This window comes from Podarcis pityusensis, assembly GCF_964106645.2.
Source record: "Podarcis pityusensis genome assembly, chromosome: 10".
Classification (NCBI taxonomy): Eukaryota; Metazoa; Chordata; class Lepidosauria; order Squamata; family Lacertidae; genus Podarcis; species Podarcis pityusensis.
The window spans coordinates 68119512-68145257 of record NC_138035.1 but is presented as its reverse complement, the minus strand read 5'-3'; the positions used below and the strand labels follow the sequence as shown (position 1 = coordinate 68145257).

Below are 25746 nucleotides of genomic sequence, written 5' to 3'. Positions count from 1 at the left end.
GCCCCAAAACATCTGGAGGGCCGAGTTTGGGGATACCTGGTTTAAAACTTACAGCCTCTGCATTCACTGGCTATTATTATTTATTTCATTTATTGATTGAATTTATATACTGCCCTATACAGTGCCAGATTTACATATAAGCTAAACAAGCTATAGGGCAGTCTTCTTCAACCTCAGCCCTCCAGATGTTTTTTGCCTACAACTCCCATGATCCCTAGCTAGCAGGACCAGTGGTTAGGGATGATGGGAATTGTAGTTTGAAAACATCTGGAGGGCCGAGGTTGAGGAAGCCTGGCATAGGGCCCCACACTCTTGGGGGCCCCTAAAAAAATTAAAGGGAAAAAACTGGATGTACATTTCCAAAATATAAGATAAGATAAAAAACAAAAGAAAACCTACATACAGCAACAGTGTTTTGTGTTGTGTAGGCTCCTATGATGTAAGTCCAGTTAAAATATAGAGTTTGGGATATACTCGCCGTATAAGACGACCCCCGACTTTTGAGATTTTCCTGGGTTAAAAAGTTGTATGTCTCGCATATATAGAGAAGGCCTGGGTCTCATACCACCATACCATGACTGCCCTGGTCCAGATCTACCAACCTGACCTGCCCCATAGCCAGGAGGGCAGTTATCTCTATCGCTATCCTTTCTCATTGAAACTCCTTCTCAGATCACTTAAACGTACCATCTTTTTTCAAATATCTTAGTAAAATGTATTTTTCAACCGTTTTTTATTCCATTGTTTAATAAGCCACATGTATACCATGTCAGATACACGTAGGACACCAAAGGAGTGCTTGATTCCAAAAATCTTACAGATATCACTTTGAAGGAACTATATGTAACTAAATGATCACTGAAGATTTTAAATTGGCTATTAGCTACAGGTCTCGAGTACACCCTATTGAAACGAATGTTGACATGAAGTGATATTGCATGGACCTTAATAATTTCAGGCACGACTGCGTCCAATGTGACATTTGTACAGCTTTATTATTAAGAACATGTTAAAACATTGTAAATACATTCATCTGAGGGACTCCGGTAAGAACAATTCGGAGATAAAAACATTTTTCATATAGAAAATAAAATATTCTGAGTTTAACGTCCCATTGTAGAACAATGAAATCGAAGTCTTTATATTTTAAAGTTAGTGCACACCGTAGTTATTTCTAAGGTAGTCTAAAACAGCCGATGTACTTGATAAAACATTGAAAACTTTCTTTTCTTGCTTTGAAGTAATCCTTTCAAACATGTACATTAAATGGTGGTGAAAACATGCAAAAGGAGTCCCATGTTCAAGAGCAATATCGACCCAGTCTTGCAGGCACCGCAGAGGTGTTTCTTCATAGCCTGCAAACATGGCAGGATTGGCTAAAAGCCCCCTAGCAACCATGATACCTAGCATGGAAAGGAATACAAACAATAAATTAAAACTACACATAATTTATCTTATTTGTTTAAAGGCCCTGTGTTGGACACATTACCATGGGAGTTTAGTTAAATCAGATACCCTTAGAAGGTGCAAGTCTAATAATATGACAGTGGCATTTTTGTCAGCAGGGCTTAACAAAAGGCTTTGGTTATATGTCTAAATGGGAGGGAGGGAGGGAGGGAGGGAGGGAGGGAAAGAAAGTAAGAACAAAGGAAAGATGGAACAGACTGGAAATGGGAAGAGAGGATGTAATTTGGGAGATGAATAAGTAAAAGGGACTGCTTCTTCAGATATTACAGCTGCACTCCAAACACTTACCTGTGAGCAATTTCTATTGAAAACAGTGGGAGTTACTTCTAAGTAAACATGCATAAGACTGTATTGCAACACAGTGGAAATTTTTGTAAGGCACTTTGAGTCTCCAGCATGTACAGTGCCAAATTAAGTCCTAGGTCATCTAAATATATTTCAGCCCCACATCGGTCCAATTTAGAAATACTGTGAACACTGTTTTTTTTTTGCTTTCAATTACAACCGCACTTATTAACATACTTATAACTCTGACCTAAAGTTAATTTTGTCCTCAGTTCTTTCGCAGTGAAAAATAAAGCGATAATCTCTGTCGCAAGATCACTTTCCCGCATGGCTGCCAGATAACTTTTCCATCTGCTACAGTTGATATATGCATATTTTATGTTTAGTCACTCTGTTCTAGTTCACATATTTACTTTTTGACCTCCCTGTATGCTACACCTTTATGTTTTCACACCTTTACTTGTCTTACAGTGAAATCTTATGCATGTTTACTTGGAGGTAACTGCTCCCAAGTTCAATGGCGTTTACTCCTCAGTAGCTCTGCTTAGAATTGTAGTTTAACAGTGCCATCCTACGCCTGTTTACTTGCAAGTAAATTCCTCAGTTTTCTATAGGACTTCCTCCCAGGTAAGTGGGCGTAGGACTGTAGCTTTAGAAACATTGCTTAATGGATACTAAGTGAACCAATCCATTAAAACTACCTTCCATCTTAACTCATTTCTTGCAAACAATTCAAGTTTAATGCCAGGGATAAAATATACACATATATTTCCTATTTATTGAGAGGGCAGAGCCCAAATGAGCCCACAAATTGTTCTTACCATCTGTTCCTGTTTTTTGATGAACGTCCTTCACATCTTTTAAAGATTTAATGTCACCATTAGCTATAACCGGTATAGACATACTTTGTTTAATTATTTTAATTGCATCATAGTGTACTGGCTGGTGTCTTTCTTCTACATTTCTCCCATGGACTGTAATCCAGGACACTCCAGCTGCTTCCGCTTTTTGACACAGGTCTACAGTTCTCTTTAGGTCATCATGAATCCTAGCATTACAAGTAACAAAAACATCAAAATTCAGCATGTATTATCTGAATGGCATGAAAAAATGGCACAGAGTTGAGAACCAAGGAACAAATGGGGAATGTTCAAAAATTTAAGAATTATATTTCAACTCATTAATTAAATGTTTTTAATCTATTTTAGTTGTTATTGTTTGCTTTTAGAGTGTCTTGAGACTTATGTGAAAGGTAATTAATAAATTAATGAAATAACACCCCCTCCCTTTCATTTTATCCTGACAAAAGTCCTGAGAGGTAGGTTTGGCTGAGTGACAAGTAAGGAACTTCCTCTACACTTGGTCAATTACACTTTTAATGTATTTTTTTATGTAGGTGGTATCAAAACTTACCTTATCTTAATAGATACTGAAAACATGGGGTTTTCCACTTGATTTCTTACCAGCCTCACCATCTCTTGCACCAGTTCTGGTTTGTTTATTAAGCAGGCACCAAAACCTTCTGCCATAGCCCACCTTGAATTGAAATAGCAAAATAATGTTTGCATATTAGAATAGATGGCTTAATTTTTCCTTTTCTCATTCTTGTGAGGAAGCAAAATAATGACATGAGGGTTTCAGGAAATCCAGACTAATATTCTAACAAGTTTCCTTTGTTATAGAAGGATGAAACTAGGGCTGCCATACGTCTGGATACTCCTGGACATTATTGGGATTTCAGAGGCAGAATTGACGTCCTGGGGAATTTCCGAAAGGCAGTGCTTTGCCCTGGATCTTAGACAAGTCAATTGAAAAATTGTTGTTTTTCTGGTGCTTTTGTAAAAGAAAGCTCAACAACTTTGGGGTTCGTCTAACAAATTTTGGGTTTTCCTTAAAAAAGCTCAGCAATTTGGGAGGTTTCCTAAAACAAGCTCAACAATTTTTATGATTTTTTTGGGGGGGGGGGGAGCTCAACAATTTTGAGGTCTTCCTAAAAAAACCTCAAAGCTCAACACCTTTTCGCTTGTCCTGGTTTTTACTTTTTGAAATATGGCAACACTAGTTTAAACCCTATATTAATACAAAGCACTCGCCATATTCTGTATATTTAGTAAGATATATTTTGAGATTCTGATGCAACCAAACCTTGAAGGCTGGAGGAGTTGAACAGACAGAGAAAGACCTGAAGATTCCAGCATTGCCTGAAAAACATTATCTACACACCAGGTCCAGCTATAAATGGACTGCTTATCTACCCACTGAGAAATACAAGTTTCTCAGAGGTCAAATCTACCCAGACCTCATGTCAGTCAGTAGAGCTTCAGAAATGGTCTCTAACACTAATTACCATGCTATGTTTATTTATCGGAAGTATTTGACTTTGCCTCCTCTGGGAAAAAATCCAGTCTGCAAACACCCATGGAAAGCAGCCAGGATTCTGCACATATTCAGTGGTTGTATCTAACAAAGTTGCTTGGCCTCTGTTACAGGATGGGCAGCGAAGCTATCTCCAGTGATTCCCCTTTACAGCTTCACCTATCAGCTCACAATTGTACCTCAACCATCTAGAGCAGATTTAAGGGTTAGGGATATTATTGGGGGGGGGGGGGGTTCACCCAAAATTGCTTCCCTACCTGCTTTGCTGGTATAAACCTTACTGTCAAGTTGAATGGCATGTTGGATACAACCTCATAAGTTTATAGTTAGCCTCTGTTTAATGGTTGGTTTCAGTCAAACGTTGACACAGAAATGCTCTTCCTGAAGTTAAATCATCACCCAATTACGTTAATTGTGCATTCATAAAAAGTTATATAATTTGAAGCCAGATTATTCAGAGGGTTGCCTGCACCTATGCAAACCTGTTGGTGTGATGGCTTGGGATTCGGATTCAGATTCTGAACCTGAGGAATCCCAGCCTGCACAGGATTCCCCACCTCCGGAACCAGCTGAGCTGGGGCTGGGTTTGAGCCTGAAGGGTCCTCACCTGTGCTGGATCCTCAGGTGCAGGCACCAGCTGAGTCTGCTCAGGCTCCTGAGGTGATGGAGGACCCATTGCCTGCAGGTGCTCCACTCTCTCTTTTTTTAAAACATAATTTTTATTAACAGGCCAATCCAATCACATTATTTCCAAATCATATTACTTCCAAATTATACAGCCAGATTTTAAAATTTTGTTGGGGGTACCCTTACATCAAGCTCCGAACGAGAATCAAAGCATCACTTCTGTTACTGCTTTTATCATACGGTTCTATCCTGATCTGTCCAGATAGTCTCTTTATTACTTCTTCATCTTCATGTTGTTTTCATGTCTTCCTTTCTTTGCAATCTCTGATAGTCTTCGCAAGCAGGTTAAGAACAAACAACATCTGCGTGGATTTTGCACACTCCAAAAGTCATATCTCGTAAGGACAGCCGCCATTCCTTCCCTTCTTCAAAAAAATTTATCCTCGGTCCGTCCTATCAATTTTCCCAAGCTTGCCACATATATCACAAAGGGGCTCTGCCAGGTTATCACATTCAATCCATCATTTACATTCCAATGACCCTGGTCCTCCTCCCCTCGTCTTTCTTCGACAAGCCTGTCTTAGCAAGACGCCATTAAAAACTGCGTCATAGAATTTTTCCTCCGCACTCCATATTTACCAGTCCTCTCTTCAATCAATAATTCACTCCACACAGCTCTTAAATTCTTGCTTGCGATTAGTAAAAGGCGACGATTCGTCTCTCTGGGGTGGAGGTTTATAAATACTCACATGAGGCAAAGAAAATAAAAGTTTTTTCCTCCACCCCCCCCTCTTTTTTCGCTCCGCACATACCAGTCTCATAATGGTGGTTCATCGCTTGATTTATTTGTCTCCTCCCGTCGCTCCAAACACAGAGAGGCATTAATCAGCAGCCTTATCTCTCGAACTTTGCTTGATGTAAGTGCTTCAGCTTCATTCCAATTATATATTTCCAATTATATTTTCGAGCTGAAGCGAACCAGGGCGCTGATTGGAGACAGCGTCAGGAAGCGCCAAACCCATCGAGGGCTGATGCCAAATGTCCTGCACCCCCTTCTTTCGAATCCGGGGGTGCATTATGGACGTTGCTGGCAAGGCTGTCCCCCCATATCCTTGGGGGGGGGGTAGGAAGACTGCATACTTCCCATAGCAGCCTCTTTATTACCTCGTGTGGGTCGGAGAGATGTTATTGTCGGCCATCTTCCAATGCGCCACCTGGTGGCCCCCCCCAGGTGCTCCACTCTCAGCCCCGTCAGAGGAAGCTGAGGTTGCCTCTGGGTCCGGTAACCCTCCAGCCTCTCCTGAGCTACAGAGGTTCAGGGCAGAGAGGCAGAGGGAACAAAGTTCCTGCAGGAGGAGTGCTCGCCTCCAGGCTAGGAGAGGCGAGTCACCTGAGGATCGGGGCCGCCCTATGCCTCTGGGCAGATAAAAGCCAGCCAGCCCCAGTCCCAAGTTGCGGGAGCAGCTTTCTAGGTTGCCAATTCCTGCCTGAACCCTGTCCTGCTTTCCAGCCTGCGCTCCTGACCTCTCCTGACTCCCTGCCCTGCACCCAGCTTCAGCTTTTACGGACTGCCTTCATATCGCACCTTCGACCTCGGACTGGACTCGGACCTCGGCTCTTGGTTATCCCACGGGACCAGAACAGTTGGCCTCAGAGACCCTGCTTGTAGGCACACAATTAAGATCTATTAGGCTGGCAGGCCTGTTCAGTGGTAGCTCTATTTTTGCAGCTCTACCGGTTTAAACTGTACCTTTATTGTTCAAATCTACATTTTAATCCATTTTATGCAAATGATGCTAGGCTGTGTATTGTTTTTGGACTGCTCTTTTAACATTTTGTAATAGCAATGAGATGTTTTTTCTTGTGTTTTATATTTTAATTGTTTATGTCCAGAAATGCAGCATATAAATACCTGAAATTTAAAAAGTTAAAATGTGCAGTTTACTCATTGCTCCCTGAGTTTCTTAAAATTTTACCTCTGTGGACAGCCACAATTTACATCTACGCCATCGGCAAAGGGACTGATGATACAAGCAGCTTCTGCTAGAACGTGTGCATCTTTAGCGGCAAACTGAACAATCAGAGGGCGATCACCTGATAAAATGACATTTCATAATAATGAAAAATACACCACATATACACATACAATGTATTGGGTCTGATTCTAAGATTTAAGGGTTAATTTAAGGATATTCATGGGAGGAAAACTTTTCTCACACACCCCAGCTCTGCCAGCCACCAAAGGGTCAGGGACGATCTTGAACAATATGGGATGGGGATCTGCTGAGAGAGGGAGAAATCACTGAAAAGTGGGCAGGGTTCAGGTCAAAATTGGGCAATTCTTCCCTTCTGCAGGAATGGTGCCTGCCCCCCACATGCTACACTGGTCAGGACGAGCCTCTGGGAAAGTGTTCAGGGGGTGCAGGTGGCTGTAAGAGGGGGAGAAAATGGAAAACTTTCCTTCCACAAATTTATTTCAATTATCTTAGGATGTAAATCATGAAGTCTTGATAATTTTTCAAAATACAGTGGTACCTCGTTAAGTACTTAATTCGTTCCGGAGGTCTGTACTTAACCTGAAACTGTTCTTAACCTGAAGCACCACTTTAGCTAATGGGGCCTCTTGCTGCTGCCGCGCCACCGGAGTACAATTTCTGTTCTCATCCTGAAGCAAAGTTCTTAACCTGAAGCACTATTTCTGGGTTAGCGGAGTCTGTAACCTGAAGCGTATGTAACCTGAAGTGTACGTAACCCGAGGTACCACTGTAATAATAATAAATAAGTGAAGAAAGTGGGGAGGGAGAAGCTGGGAACATTATCCACAAAAGTTCCCTGCTATGCCAGAACGACCATCTATAATTCCATGTCCTTACTCAAGCAGTCAAGCCTCATAAAAATGCAAACATATGTAGGGTACAGACTCCACTGTCCTAGTGCCATAGAATACTGCTTCTGATAGAGGAACAACATGCCATGGGCTGGAGCACCATGTGTGTGGTAGTAAAATGTGTTTTATCAATTATTGCATGGCAGTTAGAATTTGTGATTTCCAAAACATAGTTATGTCTGGAGTTTGACGGAACTAAGGTGGGAAACCAGCTGTTCTGGTGATGCTGCAATCCTATGCATGTTTACTCAGAACTCAGTCTTAGTGCTCATTGTATACAGGACTTTAGCTTAAATAAAAGTAATTTCGCAGGACTTTATACAGACCCCTAGCTTAAGGAGCATCAAAAAGGGCCCAAAGCGGCCCTTGCATTTTATCTAATGAATCTGAAGAAATGCAAACACAATACCTTGGTTTGTAGTAAATTCACTGTGTCTAGCTTTTACAGATCTGACAAAATCAGCTGCAACAATCATTGGAGTGTAGCATAAATCACAGTCGTATTTCCGGACTAACGTTCTGAAAGGCAATCTGAAAAACACCGAAAGATCTGAGAAACAAATCGTACTAATTTTAATGAAAACACTTTTTGGGTAAACAAAATGTATGTCATTTTGGTGTTTTGTTCCGAACAACACTAAGTGCAACAGAATCACTTCTCATATAAAGAGAATGAATTTTTAAAATGGCTTTCAAATGCTCTTTTTCCATAAGTGGCCAAAAGGGGGGAAAAAGCTAAGATAATGCCATTCTCAAACCGTGTATTGTGGAGTTAGCAGTTGTGTTTATATGTTCATATGATTCAACAGGCTGAGGCACATTACGTTTCATTGTGTGGCAACTGGAACATTTATTTTATGTGATTTCTCAAAAATATAAAAATTTAATTAGGCTATTCCTGGGCAAGTGTTCTGAGTACCTTCCAGCCCAGCCACCTGAGCTGATAGCACAAAAGGAGCTAAGAGCGAGGCACCCATCCATCATGCCTGGACTCAGCTCCAGCCAAAAACTATACAGTAGTACCTCAGGTTAAGAACTTAATTCGTTCTGGAGGTCCATTCTTAACCTGAAACCGTTCTTAACCTGAGGTACCACTTTAGGGAATGGGTCCTCCCGCTGCTGCCGTGCCGCGGCGGCGGCGTGCTTTCCATTCTCATCCTGAGGTAAAGTTCTCAACCTGAGGTACTACTTCCGGGTTAGCAGAGTCTGTAAACTGAAGTGTCTGTAACCAGAGGTACCACTGTACAGTGGTGCCCCGCAAGACGAATGCCTCGCAAGACGAAAAACGCGCAAGACAAAAGAGTTTGCCGTTTTTTGAGTCGTTCCGCAAGACGAATTTCCCTATGGGCTTGCTTCGCAAGACGAAACGCCTTGTGAGTTCTTGTGAGTTTGTTTCCTTTTCCTTAAAGCCGCTAAGCCGTTAATAGCCGCTAAGCCGTTAATAGCCGCTAAGCCGCTAATAGCCGCTAAGCCACTAATAGACGTGCTTCGCAAGACGAAAAAAACCGCAAGACGAAGAGACTCGCGGAACGGATTAATTTCGTCTTGCGAGGCACCACTGTAGTCCCTCCAGGTTAGCAACTGTCATAACAGGAACTGTACAGTCGTCCCTTGGTTCTCAAACTTAATCCATTCTGAGTGTCCATTTGACTCCCGAAACCGTTCAAAAACAAGGCATGGCTTCTGATTGGCTGCAGGAGCTTCCTGCACTCAAGCGAAGCCACGTTGGACGTTTGGCTTCCGAAAAGCATTTGCAAACCGGAACACTTACTTCCGAGTTTGCGACATTTGAGAGCTGATTGGTTCTGGATCCAAACCGTTTGAGTACCAAGGTACCACTGTACTTCTAAGAAAGGGAGGCAACTATTTGACATCATTCTGATAACCAAGTTCAGCTGTCTTTCCTACATTAGCTGCTGCCATATTAAAGGAAAGAGAGATTAGATGACCATTCAGTTTCATCTGTGCAGCACAGTTCTGATTAAAAAGTACATTCCCACCAAATTGTCAAAATTGGAAATATCCTGCAGGCAACTGCAAAATACTTAACACATATTTCTTTGTTGATAAAGTTCTAGAGGAGACTGTGAATCGGCCTCCATGTGTATAGAAGCCTCTAGCAATGTTTAGAAATTATCAATTTTGACAGTTGCTTCAGCCACTCTAGCAACCCATTGCTGCTGCTGTCACTGCTCACCTGCTTGAATTAGTTGCTGCAGTCCTTAGCATTCACACCAAAGTAGACCCATTGGCTCAAAGCCTTGATAAAATGTGATTAACAAACAGAACGAAGTAATCACAGCTAAGTGAAAGCTAAAGCTCCTCTGCTGGCTAGCAAGACCGCTCTTATACCTCAATAACTGTTGCTATATTCCATTGCTGTACTGTGTACTTTGGGACTATGGACCGCAATAAAGCTGTCACAGCTAAGCTAATTTAAGTACAATTTTCTTGGATGGGATTGTTTATTACAGCCCATGAAAATATGGGAATAGGAAGCAATCTGAAAATGGCACTTACTTTGAATATCTAACCATAGGAGCACATATTTTCACAATAGTCTCAGAGTGAAACAAATCAACTGGATTTCTTAGCGGACATTGAAGGATTTCTCTGGACTGACTACTCACATAAAAATTATCGGGCCACATCTGCAAAACAAAAAACATAAGACAGCTGAGAAAAAAGCAAACTCTTTTAATCTTGCTAAGCTTGCAGCATTATCCTATTAATTGCAAACAATTGGTTTTTTTAAAAAATGCCCTTTGATCAAATAGCTACAGTAACTTCAAGCTCAATAAAACACTTAAAACATATTTTACAGCTTCATAGCAGCGTCAAAATAAGCCAGGCTATATTCAGAAGGGATTTTGCCCCAATGAGCCCTCACCACAAAGCTGCTTTTTTTTAAAAAAAAACAAAAACAAAAACTATTTGCATACATATCTGAAGTCGTTCCTCACCAAAAAATACCAAAACTGGCTAACAGAACTGACAACCTTACATCCTGATTCAACAGAGCTGCATGTTTCAACAGATTGGAGTCTCAATGGCTGAAATTTCAGAGGACCTACTATGTTGGTCAGTTGCAGCAAAACCAAAGTACTTTAAAAAACTAATACATTTTATTGCACATAAGTCTTCGCGTACTACAGACCAATTCAAGCACCACACACTCTTTTTATTCTGATGAAGGGCTCCACTCCTTGAAAGCTCATGCCAAAATAGCATTGGTTCGCCACACAGGGCCAGCCCAAGACAATTTTGGCAACTGAGACGAACCACAAAATAGTGCCCCCTCTCCTTGCCAGAGAAGAAGCGGTGAGTGAAGATCCACTCCAGGAACAAAGGGATGGGGGATAAAAAGGGTTCCTGGGATAAATCAGTCAGTAGAGCTTGAGACTCAATCTCAGGCTTGCGAGTTCGAGTCCCACGTTGGGCAATTGGACAAAAAAGATTCCTGCATTGCAGGGGAGTTGGACCACCACCACCACAACAACAACCCACCCATTTGTCTGGGTTTCCCTTCCAATTCTATGATTCTGTGATCTACATCAGGATCTGCTGCCCCTGTGGAATCTGCCGCCCGAGTTGGTTCCCTCACCTTGCCTCAGGGTGGGGCCGGCCCTAAGAAGCCACAATGCCCTTGTCAACTTGCTGAGGCTGCTTTTAATGGACGAGACTCTGAAATTGCCACAAATTGTACGACTAGGTGCTGTGGGTTAAACCACAGAGCCTAGGGCTTGCCGATCAGAAGGTCAGTGGTTCGAATCCCCACAACGGGGTAAGCTCCTGTTGCTCTGTCCCTGCTCCTGCCAACCTAGCAGTTCGAAAGCACATCAAAGTGCAAGTAGATAAATAGGTACCGCTCCGGCGGGAAGGTAAACGTGCACTGCTCTGGTTTGCCAGAAGCGGCTTAGTCATGCTGGCCACATGACCCGGAAGCTGTACACCGGCTCCCTCGGCCAATAAAGCGAGATGAGCGCCGCAACCCCCGAGTCGGTCACAACTGGACCTAATGGTCAGGGGTCCCTTTACGTTTACCTTTAGGAGCCTTTCAATAGCCCTAAACATTCATGGGGTGGGTAAGAATGATGAGCAAACCCTTGCTCAAAACACAGCTTCTCCCCTCCAAATAACAGAAGAAACGTCCTTAGCAGCAAAGAAAGATGACGGAAAAAGAACCAGGACGTCAGCAGAGGCAAAAAAAGAAAAAGCCTGCGAGAAGCTCCTTTGGGGATGTGACGGCGGATTCTTCCCCGAGCCTCCAAGCCGTGGAAGAACACTACGGAACGCTACCTTGACCCTTCTGGCCCTTCCGCCCTTCCGTAGGGCCGGAGAGCAGCCGGTTTCAGCGGGAAGAGAAGGCGAGCGTCCTGAACGAAACGAAAGGGAGACTATAGAAACAAGAAAAGTAGAGAGGGAGCAAACAGCCTCGATTTCCGATTTTTTTTTTTTTTAAGGAGCTGCTCCTTTATTACCTCGACATTTTTTTTCCTCTCTCTCTTTTTGCATTGGGAGTTACCGCGGAAAGTTACCGATCGGGTTTAGGGCGGAGGTAGAGTTAAATATAACGAAGAACCGAAGGAAAGTCAGAACCGTAGTAGTATATACGTCTAGACTTTGGTATATCTACGGGAGATCCCCAGTTAGAGCTTATGTGAGGCGTCTCAGCGGGGCCGGCCTTAGACTCACCAATATTGTAGAGTTACGCAAGGTCTGCGAATGCTAGGTTCCTTCGGAAGCCCGAGCAGCCCTCGTCTAAACGGGGCATCGTACGGCGGTGATAAGGCGGAGACGCGAGGCCGCGTCGCTTCGGGTCCCGTGGGCAAGGAGGGCGTAAAAGCATGTTGTTGATAAACTGTTCGGGTTAAAAAGCAAAAAAAATAAATTGTGGAAATATCTGAATTCTGCACACAACGGACCGCAGGGATTATTAGGCTGGAGTTTGGAGCGAGATTGAAGGGCGGCGACGCTGGGCTGGAAAAACCGAGCCATGCTCACGCGGTCCTCCTGCTCAAGAGTCGGACGGAGCTGCTACGGATGAAGCCTCCTTCGCTGAGACACAGCCACGGCAAGGATGCTCTGTTGACATCTGCAGGGCAATTTGTAGAAGGACTTAAGCCGCGTTTCCCTTAAGAAGCAACGGCCGTTGCCGCATTATTTTCACTTTCCAGTTCATTCATTTCATTTAAATACAATATAACTACAGCAGCTTGTCCAGCGGCGCATACTTTTCAAGTTTCGTATGCAGCACGTGACCAAGGGAGCGCAAACATCCATCCTGCCTCTGCTGCAAACTTCTTGAAGGAGCCGCCCAACCGCTACCCAGTCACAGTTTGCACTAAAAATGCTTTTTTCCGTCGCTTTCTTTTTCCCAGATATATCTATTAAATTTCCACAAATTTCACATATACATTCCCATCCATAATAAGATCTTTCTCCTGTTTTGTCGACTTCCTGTCCCATTTGCCATGGTGTTTTCTCTCCCCCCTTTGCAGCACCCTATCTTTCCCCTCTCTTATTCCTTCCACTGCTCAGAGTTCAAATCCTGCACCGGATTCCGTTCCCTCGCTCCCTATATGGCAATGCCGATGGACATTCCCGCCCGAAGGAACCAGGAAGCGGCCCCTCCGGCGAACGGTTTCGCCTCTGCTTTCGCACCTCTACGTTCCCCGCCGCCTCCCGCGCTTCCGGTCCCGCCCATCCTGTGGCCCGGAGGCGACTTCCTGTCCCAGAGTACCTTACACCGAACCATGGACCACAATGGTGAGTTGGGGAGCGGGCGGGGGACCGGGCGGGCGAAGCGGGAGCCTCGCAGCTTCCCCGCCCGCCCGGCGGCGGCCTCCCGCTCCGTCTCCGCCCCGACGCGGAACCGGTAGCCGGAGGAGGGCGGCGGGGCCTCGAGGGCCGCGGCCTTGTTTCGAGCGGGAGGGCGGAGCGGTTCGAAACGCGAGGCCTGGCGCGGCCTGGGCCTCGGGGGGCCGTCAGGCTGCGCTAGGCCGCCTGCTCCCCTCAGAGGCGAAGGCTCGCGGCGCTAACTCCCAAGTAGGCCCCGCTCCCCTCAGCGGCGAAGGCTCGCGGCGCTTACTCCCAAGTAGGCCCCGCTCCCCTCAGAGGCGAAGGCTCGCGGCGCTTACCCCCAAGTAGGCCCATGTCGGGCCGCCGTCCTCCGACCCGGGGGTGAGGCTGCTAACCTGCCCGCCTCGCGCCTTGACAAGCTTTGCCAGGCGCCGCCTTGGGCCGCCTCTGGAGGGAGCGGGGCTTTAAGGCTGCCCTTTGCTGGCCTCCTCTCTGCTGAGCCCTTCAGGGGTCCTCCTAACTGGGGTGGCTCCCCTTTCGCTCCCTCTATAGCAGGGCAGGCGCCCCCCCCCCCCGAAGCAGGTTTCCTCCTTCCGCGTGAAAAGCATCAAGGAAAGGGGCTTCCCCGCTGGCCCCAATGCCGGATTTAAGAATCAGCTAAACAAGCGATAGCTTAGGGGCCCCCAAAAAATTAAAGAAAAAAAAACCCTGAATGTGCATTTCCAAAATATAAGATAAAAAGCAAATAAACTTTGTACAGCTTTCCAGCCCAAAGAAGCATCTGGCTGCCATATGATTTATGCTTAATTACCTATGTTTTGATAGCTTTTTCCGGGGACCGACCGTGCTTGCAAATACCAGACGCCTATTTTCTTTGGAGCTTCTGCTGCAGGGTCACTCCCGAAGTCAGGCTTTCTCTCCGTGGGGAGGGAACGCTCTTTTGGGCATCTGTGGTCTCCTTCAACTCCGGAGACCCCTCCAACTCCACAGTGTGTCCTTTTAGATGCAGGAAGGCCTTCTGGACCTTTTGGGGGTTGTGAAACCTAGCAAGCCCCCTCTTTCACCCCTTTGGTGAGTGCTCACCCCTCAGAACTCCGAGACGAGCATCCGAGAGCAATCATCGGCAAAGCGGAAGTCCTAAACTTTGATAAAATACATATTTTGTTGTGTGCAAATGGCTTAAGATACCTATTAGGTCCATAAGTTACCATATAGCATATATTCAACACAAAAAAGCAACAATTTGTTGTTGACAAAGGACATCTGGACATATAAAGGGCCCCATTACCTTCAGTAGCTTAGCGCCTCATCAAACCTAAATCCGGCCCTGGGTGGCCCGTTTTCTGTACAGTGGTGCCTCGCAAGACGAAAAGAATCCGTTCTGGGAGTCTCTTCGTCTAGCGGTTTTTTCGTCTTGCGAAGCAAGCCCATTGACGGGATTAGCGGATTAGCGCTATTAGCGGCTTTTAGCGGCTTTTAGCAGCTTATCAGCTTATCGGATAAGCAGATAAGCGGCTTAGCGACTTAGAAAAAGAGGGGGGAAAGGAAAAAAAAAACCCAGGAACTCGCAAGACATTTTCGTCTTGCGAAGCAAGCCCATAGCAGATTCGTTTTGCGAGGCACCTCCAAAACGGAAAACTCTTTCGTCTAGCGAGTTTTCCGTCTTGCGAGGCATTCGTCTTGCGGGGCACCACTGTACATGCAAATGGAAGTAGTAGCCCATCTCCCCACCATCACCACACTCCCCGCTACATGTGGGTTGAACGTGACTCTGAAAATAATAATGATAATAATACAGAGTTTATATGCCACCCGATACCCGCAGGTCTCGGGGCGGTTCACAGAAAAGATCACAACATATATAATCAGAATAAAAGCTACAACCCAATAAACAACACCCCTCCCCCAAGAAAAGAGCCACATTTTAAGAGGATGTTGAATAGATCAACCAAAGGTTAGCAGGGTTTTTTTTGGGGGGGGGGGTTACTGGTTAAGGATTTTGTGGTGAAATGCCTGGTTGGAATTGCACAGCAGGGCAAACATGGCTTCCTCTGATTCCCCACCCCACCCCATGAGTTAGAAGTACTATCTGGAGTTGGTAGTACAGTGGTGCCCCGCAAGACGAATGCCTCGCAAGACGAAAAACTCGCTAGACGAAAGAGTTTTCCGTTTTTTGAGTCGTTCCGCAAGACGAATTTCCCTATGGGCTTGCTTCGCAAGATGAAACGTCTTGCGAGTTTGTTTCCTTTTTCTTAAAGCTGCTAAGCCGTTAATAGCCGCTAAGCCGCTAATCGCCGTGCTTCGCAAGACGAAAAAACCGCAAGACGAAGAGACTCGCGGAACGGATTAATTTCGTCTTGCGAGGCACCACTGTACAGGAATTTGGGAGGCAACGGCTTGAATCGGACAGGGGCAGCCTGCAAAAGTGTCCCTGTTGCTTAATGGGTTAAGCTTGCTTTTGTTGTTGATTGAATCATGCTGCTTTAAAGCATAAACCATTCAACACGAATAGGAGTTATTAATGTCGCAGTTGTTGTAAAAGAGATTATTATGGTGACCGGAATGTAATGGAAATGAGTAAGATTTTGGAACACAGAAATAAAGCAAACCATCAAATCCAGCACACGGGGAGCCACTTTATCTAAATCGTATAATTTGGTATTTGAACAATTTGTATTAATAATTGTATTATAAATTGGTATTGTTGTAATTGGATTGTAATTGAAAGCTAATAAAATTATTTTTTAAATTATTGCTGCTTTAAAACAAAAAACACAAACAAAACAAGGCAAGGGTTAAGCAACTTTACTAGATAGAGAGTACTGATAGAAACTCCTTTTATCTCTCATGAAGTAAAATGTGTAAACATTGGTAGCTGTTGATCTACTGCAGCGTTTCTCCGGCTGCTTTTGGGCCACAATTCCCATCATCCCTGACCACTGGTCTTGCTATCTAGGGATGCTGGGAGTTGTAATCCAAAAACAGCTGGAGAATCAAGTTTGTGAAACACTTACCTGTTCGGTTGCTCATGCCCTTTTAAAGCCTGCATCTTCTCATAGGTCTACTGATTTTGTTTGCCATATTGGAATTTATTAAAAGCAGCTGAGGAGTCTGTGCTCCTCCATACGCTGCTGTACTACAACTCCTATCATCCTTGACCATTAGTCATGCTGGCTGGGGACAAAGCTGAATCCATCACAGAGTTATAAGATGTATTTCTGAATATGTCACTGTCAGCTTATGTGTAAAGATGGGCTAGGACCAGGGAGACCCTGGTCAAATCCCCTTTTACCTATGAAGCACACTGAGTGACTCCTGGCCATTCTCTTTTACCTGTACCTAGCTCACACAGCTGTTGTGGGAATGTAGTAAAGGAGGGGACCTCCACCCAGAACTCCTGGGAGGAAGGGTAGAATAAATATGCAATAATAAAAAAAAAAATTAGGAACATTTGCTGTGGGCTTAAACTATGGATCAGTTCTAGTTTGAAGCACTTGCAGTGAAACACATCTGATATGGATTGGGATCTATTATAACAAAGGAACAAAATAATTATTTAGAAGCAGGTGCAATTTAGATCCTGCCAACTTAGCAGTTCGAAAGCACGTCAAAGTTTTTAATAGAATTCAAAGTTTTAGATAGAATTATAGAGTCTCAGATGTGTAACCTTGGGTTGATTTCCAGTTACTTCATTATACAGTGAGAGAGATCAGAAATGCTAACCCTTCATTGAATTTTTCTGTATGTTTTGCTCTTTTTACTTGGAGCCAAATAGTAACAATACTTGGTTGTAATCCTCACCCTACTTACCTAGGAGCAATCCCACTTGAATTAAGTAGGATTTACTTCTGAGCATACATGGCTAGAATTGTACTTTAAGTGGCCTACTTTGCAGGCAATTATTAGTTTCTTCAACACCTTTACATGTATATATAGTTTCTAGTATCAGAGTTTAGCTTTATTTTGTACATAGGACTGAATTAACAAACAGAATAGACTGTGTGTCTGATGAGATGATTCCTCATTATACACTCTAGATTTGAATAACTTTGGGCTTATTCACATTTACCTATTGCCCTTTGCTTTCTAGGCACAAGTCTGTGCTTTCTCAGTCTGTAGCCAAGCAATTATTTGTTTATTTTGCCCTGCCATTACCCCCAGGAAAACCCACTCTTTAACACTGAATTGGAGTATTTTGGATTTTCTGTGGATTGCTGTTTGCTCTGATGCAGCAGCAAAGAGCAGGTGTTCATGGAGAAAGTACTCAGACATAGAGCTTTAAAGTGTGGCCTAGAAATGGGGCACAAAAAGGAAGTCTGGATGAGCCTTCTGTTAGTTTGATTTGTGATGATGCGGTAACTGCTCCAAAGATTCTTCCTGTTTTCCTTGCTGTTGAAACCACTGAGCTGCTTCCGAATTGAGTCTAGAGAGGTACAGGTGAAAAGTACAGGAAATCCTCTTTGAAAGTAAGATTACATCTTTCAGAGGGTGAAGAAGAGAAGCAGTCCTACTAATTTTCAGAGTTCTTTCAGCTAATGAAGCTGGAAAAATGAAAAGCGTCACTTCAGTTTTTATCAGGCATGTATTGTGCAAGAAAAGACTGGTCCCTTCCCAAGCAGTTCATAGTCTACAGCAGGCTTCCTCAACCTTGGCCCCCCCAGATGTTTTTGGCCTACAACTCCCATGATTCCTAGCTAGCAGGACCAGTGGTCAGGGATGATGAGAATTGTAGTCTCAAAAACAGCTGGAGGGCCGAGTTTGAGGAAGCCTGTTCTACAGTATGGCAGACAACAAGGAGAGATGGGATAAGAGGCCAGAGTAACCAGGGAGGAATGCAGTCACATTTACTTCAACTTTATCTCATTTGGGAATTAGGACTAACCTGGCACCTTCCAGATGTTTTGGATTACAACTCCCCATTGGCCACAGCAAACATCTGACAGGGAACCAGGTTTGTTAAGCTAAAGGTGTCACAGAAAACTTGAGTTTTGAGGAGGAGATCTGACCTAGCAACTTTGTTATGCTAACCTTTCTTAAAAGCAATGGTTTGCAAAATGCAGAGTTCTTCATGAGAGGATATTTAGAAATGGTTCTATTTACCTGTTTATATTCATTCATTTATTTGAATTTATAGCCATTAGGTCCAGTCGTGACCGACTGGGGTTGCGGCGCTCATCTCGCTTTATTGGCCGGGGGAGCTGGCGTACAGCTTCTGGGTCATGTGGCCAGCATGACTAAGCCGCTTCTGGCGAACCAGAGCAGCGCACGGAAACGCCGTTTACCTTCCCGCTGGAGCGGTACCTATTTATCTACTTGCACTTTGACGTGCTTTCGAACTGCTAGGTTGGCAGGAGTTGGGACTGAGCAACGGAAGCTCACCCCGTTGCGGGGATTCGAACCACCGACTTTCTGATCGGCAAGTCCTAGGCTCTGTGGTTTAACCCACAGCGCCGTCATTTTACCTTTTACTATCCTTCACCAGATGGTTTCGCGGTAAGGTCCAAAAGTAGCTCCAAGTTAAAACAATTAGAAATAATATTAAAACATTATAAAACTACTCTCCCCCCCCCTTCAAAAATGTATGCTCGACATATAGAATCTGTGTTAGCATAATCCTGCCTTTGAATACTTCCCTTTGTTTTTGTAGTTAGTATTAAATCTGCCAATCGTTAAAGGATATTTTCTGTTGTTCCAGTAAAGTTAATGCTGTATAATTATTTGACCTTAAATTGACAGTATTTGAGCAAATCTTTTTTGATCAGTTACAAGCCAGATGTTCACTGTTTCTCAATCTTATGACATCTGGGCTTCCCCCTGCCTTCAGGGTGAGGTGTGGGATTGGGGAAATGTAATGGAATGCTTCAAACTTTTTTAAAAAAGTAGAAAACTGCATTACAGGGTGGAGTTATAGTCTATTCCTTGCCATTTTTAATATGTAGGGAGTTTTGTGTGTGTGAACTTTCAAACAGAATGTTTTCCCTTTGTAGTCTGAAGTAGTACACTCTCGGAATATGTTTGCCATGTGGTGAGTTTTGTCTAATTTGGGCCTTTTTTTGGCTATGCCACACTACAAATAAATGCTTTAGTTTGACTTAGCTATTGTGGTTGCTGTTTGCAAAAGGTAATCTATTAAAGCATGATTTTTGTCACTTGCTATTGTAATCATTCCCGCAGAAGCACCAGGTGAATACATTTTTTAGTACTTTTAAACATAAATCCGTTCTTCAGGAGAGAGTCTAGTGTCAGAGAGAGCTGGTTAATAATAATTTTACATTGTTTTTATAGCCTGTTATTCTGTAGAAACTCTTTGAAAACTGTTCTCATCTGTGAATATTGGGTCAATTTGAAGGGGTAAAAATTCTTTTTAGCATTTGGATAAATCAGAACAGATACATATCTTCTTCTTCTTTTTTACATAGACAATGATTTGCAAGGTACAAATAGTTCCGGATCATTGGGAGGTCTTGATGTTCGTCGACGCATCCCTATAAAGCTAATCTCTAAGCAAACAAACAAAGCTAAACCTACACCACCTCGTCCTGTGAGAAGTATGAATAGGTTGCCATCAAAGGCTGGTGAAGAAGGTAAGAGAGAAGCTGTATCATAATTCCAAAAGGCTTTAGCAGCTTTTGCCATTTATAAAAGGTATTTCAGAATTGGCAGTTTGCAAAAGATAAGCTGACAGGTCCATGGGGCAAAAGCAAGGTGGATTTGATTTAAATCACTAGTCAGTAAGACTTGATTTAAATCATTTTTTTACAGAAAGACTCTTTATTGCTTGCATAATCTTAATATTTACAACCAGATGAAGGTTTCATTTTTGGAATAATAAATTTTCAGAGTAGTTTTTACAGTTATATCAAAAATTACTGTTTTGGTTGTACAATTAGAAATACATAGATTATTATGAAATTATCATGAGGGTTAACCATATTTGGACAACTTTTCTGCTGTACTTGATTGGAAGGAGAAAAATAATCATTTCCTTAATAACAGTTTAAACAATTCATTTAACTAAAACAATAACATTATAGCATATGCATCCATGTTTGTTAACTGATGTGGTTAAACAATTAAAAAAACACCTAGACTTGAGTTTTAGCACACATGAAAAACTTAAAACAAATCCTTATTTCCTGATGAATAGCCCTTGGACTGTAATGTAACTTAAATAGAAAACTATCTGTAGAAGGATTTTTCCTCCAAAAGCTTTTTATTGTAAAAATCCAATTTAAATTTTAAAAAATCCAATTTAAATTTTAAAAAATCGATTTTTTTCAAAAAAAATCATTGATTTTTATCCACCCTGCTTGCTTGTCTTTATCCAATCTGTTGTGCCCTTCCCAACAAAAAGAACAACCTTCTGGATCAGACCAAAGGCCTGTCTAGTCCAGCATCCTGTTCTCACTGTGGCCAAACAGATGCCTTCGGGAAACCTGGGAGCAAAACACGAGCCCAAGAGCATCCTCTCTTCACGTGGTTCCCAGAAACTGGTATTCAGAAGTATTCCTGCCTCCAATGGTGGAGTTGGAGCATGGCCAACATGGCTAGAGGCCATTGATAGTCCTCTTCTCCGTGAACTTGTACAATGCTCTTTTTAAAGCCATTCACGTTGGTGGCCATCACAGCCTCCTGGGGGAACGAGAGCCATAGCTTGACTATGTGCCGTGTGATGCACTTTCTTCTATCTGCCCTAAACCTTTCAGCATATGACAAAATGGCATTATGTGTCAGTGTGAGTGTAGCTAAAACCCCCCACCGACAACCAGTTACCAGCAAGGTTGATCTAAATTTTTGGTTTGTTCCTCCACAGAAGAATTTGACTACAACGAAGAAGAACGATATGAATGCAAAGGTGGTGATGTGTTTAGTAATCAAAGAAGATTTCCCGGACACCTCTTCTGGGACTTCAAGGTTCAGTAATTGACTCCGTAGTTCTGAAATACATTCTGATTTAAAAATTAGAAAGTCAAAATGTTGTTTTTAAACAGGGATTTATTTTTTAATACAGTGGTACCTTGGTTCTCAAACTTAATCCGTTCCGGAAGTCCATTCCAAAACCAAAGCATTCCAAAACCAAGGTGTGCTTTCCCATAGAAAGTAATGCAAAATGGATTAATCCGTTCCAGATTTTTAAAAACAACGCCTGAAACAGCCATTTAACGTGAATTTTGCTATCTAACGAGACCATTGATCCATAAAATAAAAGCAATAAACAATGTACTGCAGTCACACAATCAAATCAATCAGTAGCTGAACTGGGTTCCACACAGTCACAAACACAAACAAAAAAAGCCGCAAAAACAGAAACCCAAAATAAATAGCAAAACCAGACAGACCTCAGCGTAACACTCAAAACGGAAGTGTAACACTCAAAGCGGAGCATGTTCAGCTTCTGAAAAAAGTTCGCAAACCAGAACACTTACTTCCAGGTTTGCAGTGTTCAGGTTCCAAGTTGTTTGAGTACCAAGGTGTTTGAGAACCAAGGTATCACTGTACCGTATAGTGCTTAATCTGTTGCTATTACTTAATACAACTGAATAGAAATTTTTGTCCTCTTCACAAAAGTTATGGGGGGCGGGGAGAGAAAGTGGGCTCATACCTTCTGGAAAAACATACCCAGGATTTTTGTCGATTTCTATGCATTTAAAATATGCAAGTGTATTGTGATAATCAGCTGATGAAATACGATGCTTGCCATTTTGACAGATAAATTTACTAGGAGAAAAGGATGATACTCCAGTCCATTTCTGTGACAAGTGTGGGCTGCCAATCAAAATGTATGGACGCATGGTAAGCAGAACTATATTGATCAACTCAACACAATCATACAGTTATGTCATATGGATAGCCATGTCTTCTCAATGCCGCTAACTTACAATATATGCTCGTTTAACTTGTGTACATTCAGCTTTACGTGCTTGGCAAATCTTTTAAAATACGCAAAGGGGCAGACAATTGGGCGGGGCGGGCGGGGAATCTTTGACAATCCCAGCCACCATTGAAGCCAGTGTGTTTGGACTAGACGTGATTTTGGCTGTAGGCGCTATCCCTAGAATGTAATCACAGTGTAAGTTGAGTCACCTGTCTGATGAGCTGTAAAATCACTCTTGCTTTTGTATCATGCAGCCCTGTTAAATTAAATTTGATACGGTGTTCATGGAAAAATATCATGGAAAAAATATTTTGATGTTCTTTTTCAATAGTGTGTTTTCCAAAACACTGGCCTATACATATGATTTCAGTTTGCTTTTTTGTGTGAAAGCTCTTCCAGTTTAGCAAACTGAATGTAGAATTGTCGTTGGTTTCGTTCGTCTCTTATTTTGTATTCCATTTGTATCCTGCCTTTCCTCCATTATTCCTTCCTACTCTGTTTTATTCTCACAAGAACTGCAAGGTAGGTTAGGCTGAGAGATAGTGACTGGCCCAAGGGCACCTAGAGAGGTTCATGGCTGAGGGGGGATTTGAACCCCCATATCAGGTTTTTTTATTGTAGTTTAGGTGTGAACAGTTTCCTCCAACCATAGAGTACCCAAGTTAATGGAAGTTTGTCATTAGCTTTAAAGAAGCTCAGATTGCTCTCAGAACTGGGCTGTTAAAATTAAATCCTAGTACTGGATATTGGATGTTTTAGTTTGCAACCCATTTGTACATGGAACAATCCAGATTTCTAACATTGTGGTTATGTATTTTTTAATTGGGAGACACTTGCAGAACCAAAGAGTGTCCAGCAGATGGAAAGGGAAGCCTATATAATAAGGAAATGTATGAAATACAGCACCACTAGGTATCTAATTTCTCTGCAGCTTCGTGGACATTTTAAATGTAAGAATTTTATTTTCAGCAACATGCTTTGGAGTATTCTTGCTGTTATTTGCTTATTAGTGTGCAAAACATCTTACAGTCCTGGTAGCTGGGTAAGAATCTATTCTGAACGAAGCATTGGATGGTATCCTATTTAAAAGTGAAGAGTTTGCAAAGCATTGATTTGCTCATGTGCTTTTCTTTCCTGGTTTTTTAGATACCCTGCAAGCATGTTTTCTGCTATGATTGTGCTATTTTACATGAGAAAAAGGGTGACAAGATGTGCCCAGGGTAAGTTAAACTGACGAGTGTGTTTTTGTGGGTTGGGGAAATACACTGCTCCTTTTTTCTGGTGATCAGTTGTGTGTGACTTTACTCCATGTGTTCCCTCACTAAGAGGTAACATGTAACTCAGCTATTGACTGGGGATGAGAGGAAGGAAGATGCTGGTAAATTGGACAGGATCTGTAGTTACCCATGACAAAAGGGGTTGTATCCAGCAATTATATTAGATAGGCAACACAGTAGTCTGCAACAAGGTTAAGGGGTTATTATTATTAGTAATAATAAATAATAATAATAAATTCTATTTATATCCCACCCTCCCCAGCCGAAGCCGGGCTCAGGGCGGCTAACAACAATAAAATAATATAACAACAATAATATAACAATATTGTTATATAAAAATAATATAACATTATTATTATTATTATTATTATTATTATTATTTATACCCTGCCCATCTGGCTGGGTTCAGTTCTAAACTTTACCTTGCAAAATTCAGTGTGTTTTCTTTCTAATCAAGGGCGCTATCCCTGCCACAAATTTTAAACTGATATTAACGGAGAAAGATTGTGTTCAGAATATTATCCCAAGATATACATAAGCTATTACAATACGAAGCAGCTAATCTTGTCCGTCCCATCCCCCATGATTGTTTGTTTATGAACTTGTACAACTCGTAGTAATGCCTGCAAACCGCTTTCTTGTTTCTCCCCCCCCCCCCCGATATAGCTGTAACGAATCCGTGCAGCGAATTGAGCAGTGTGTCCGGGGGTCTCTCTTCATGTGTAGCATTGTGCAAGGTTGCAAGAGAACCTATTTATCCCAGAGGGACTTGCAGGCTCACATCAACCACCGCCACATGAGAGCTGGCAAGCCAGTCGCGCGGCCCCCGCTGGAACCTGTCCACCCTCCGATCGCTCCTCCTCCTGCCGAAATCCCCGAGCGCTTCATTCTGCCTCCCGATAAGCACCACCTCAGCCACATCCCACCAAAGCAGCACATCCTGATGCCGCCCCCGCTTCAGCACGTCCCTCACGAGCATTACAACCAGCCTCACGAAGACATCCGGGCCTCCCCGGCGGAGATGTCCATGGCTCCCCCGCCCCCTCGCTCGGTCAGCCAGGACACCTTCCGCATCTCGACCAGGAAACACAGCAATCTGATCACGGTCCCCATCCAAGACGATTCGAATTCCGGAGCTCGAGAACCGCCGCCACCGGCCCCGACACCTGCTCACCACCACCCCGAGTACCAGGGCCAGCAAGTGGTGTCCCACCCCCACCATATCATGCCGCCCCAGCAGCATTATGCCCCTCCCCCTCCCCCGCCGCCGCCCATCAGCCACCCCATGCAACACCCTCCCCAGGCAGGAGGCACTCCTCACCTGGTATATAGCCAAGCTCCGCCTCCGCCAATGACCTCCGCTCCTCCACCCATCACCCCTCCCCCCGGACACATCATTGCCCAGCTGCCACCATATATGAATCATCCACCACCGGGACCGCCCCCTCCTCAGCACGGAGGCCCGCCGGTCAATGTAAACGCTCCCCCTCCCCATCACTACAACCCGAACGCTTTGCCAAAGTTCAGTGAAGACCAAGGAACTCTCAGCCCTCCGTTCACTCAGCCGGGGGGGATGAGTCCAGGCATGTGGCCGGCTCCACGGGGGCCACCGCCGCCGCCGCGAATGCAAGGCCCGCCTTCTCAAGCTCAGCTTTCCGGACCACACCATCCTGATCAAGCCAGATACAGGCCATACTATCAATGATATTAATAGTAATTTGAACTAAGAAGTAAGACATAGGAAGGATAACTTTCTAAACAGCAGCCTTTTAATGGAGAGCGCTCTTTTTTTTCTGTTCTGCTTCATTTATTTGAAGAAATAAAAAAGTTTTAAAATGTGACTGTAAAACTCTGGGGACTTAATTCTTAAGGTAAATTTTTAAAACCTTGACCGTAGGACTCTTTGACGACTGATATACTGTAGTGCTGTATGGCTCTGTAGTTGACAGTGACATTTTAACAGACGTTGTACCCATAGTCCGGTTGAAGTACCCCAGAAATGAACATTTGTAATATTTCCCAAACAACCGAACACTTACTGTACCACTTGAAGGTATTTTTGTTAAATCTGATGGTTAGTTTTATTTGTGATACGTTTCCTTTTTTTTGTCAACCTGTGTATAATTAAATTTAAAATATGGTCCAAAAAA

The 25746-nt window shown here is 43.3% G+C and overlaps 2 protein-coding genes across 8 annotated transcripts; one reads left to right on the top strand and one right to left on the bottom strand.

The window, feature by feature from the left end:
* Positions 1-969: 969 nt before the first annotated feature.
* On the bottom strand, positions 970-14788 carry DUS4L (dihydrouridine synthase 4 like). 6 transcript variants are annotated; one of them, XM_081023828.1, is made up of 7 exons: positions 13783-14788; positions 10163-10293; positions 8052-8173; positions 6732-6849; positions 3166-3288; positions 2574-2800; positions 970-1403 (listed from the first exon to the last, which is right to left on the bottom strand). In XM_081023828.1, the coding sequence occupies exons 2-7, from the start codon at positions 10291-10293 to the stop codon at positions 1153-1155; spliced, it is 972 nt and encodes a 323-aa protein (XP_080879954.1). In that variant the 5' UTR covers positions 13783-14788; the 3' UTR covers positions 970-1152. The 6 variants fall into 6 exon arrangements, with proteins under 6 accessions (XP_080879954.1, XP_080879955.1, XP_080879958.1 ...); XM_081023829.1 differs by lacking the exon at positions 13783-14788 and adding an exon at positions 12338-12517; XM_081023832.1 differs by lacking the exon at positions 13783-14788 and adding an exon at positions 11942-12093.
* On the top strand, positions 13216-25746 carry CBLL1 (Cbl proto-oncogene like 1). Of its 2 annotated transcripts, none has more exons than XM_081023693.1 (6): positions 13216-13411; positions 19864-20028; positions 21261-21358; positions 22154-22237; positions 23466-23539; positions 24263-25746. In XM_081023693.1, exons 1-6 carry the CDS (start codon positions 13225-13227, stop codon positions 25299-25301), a joined length of 1647 nt encoding a protein of 548 aa, XP_080879819.1. In that variant the 5' UTR covers positions 13216-13224; the 3' UTR covers positions 25302-25746. The 2 variants fall into 2 exon arrangements, with proteins under 2 accessions (XP_080879819.1, XP_080879818.1); XM_081023692.1 differs by having other exon boundaries at positions 21258-21358.

What these genes read in the sequence shown, in the direction of transcription:
- DUS4L (XM_081023827.1), bottom strand. Translation starts at nt 11,716, where the DNA reads ATGTTTAGGGCTATTGAAAGGCTCCTAAAG. An exon ending in AATTGTGGCTGTCCACAGAG is followed by an intron (nt 3,289 to 6,731) that starts GTAAAATTTTAA and finishes TTTCAATTCAAG; the next exon opens with GTGGGCTATGGCAGAAGGTT. An exon ending in TCAGTATCTATTAAGATAAG is followed by an intron (nt 2,801 to 3,165) that starts GTAAGTTTTGAT and finishes TTGTAATGCTAG; the next exon opens with GATTCATGATGACCTAAAGA.
- CBLL1 (XM_081023692.1), top strand. Translation starts at nt 13,225, where the DNA reads ATGGCAATGCCGATGGACATTCCCGCCCGAAGGAACCAGGAAGCGGCC. An exon ending in ACCTCTTCTGGGACTTCAAG is followed by an intron (nt 21,359 to 22,153) that starts GTTCAGTAATTG and finishes CCATTTTGACAG; the next exon opens with ATAAATTTACTAGGAGAAAA. An exon ending in TCAAAATGTATGGACGCATG is followed by an intron (nt 22,238 to 23,465) that starts GTAAGCAGAACT and finishes CTGGTTTTTTAG; the next exon opens with ATACCCTGCAAGCATGTTTT.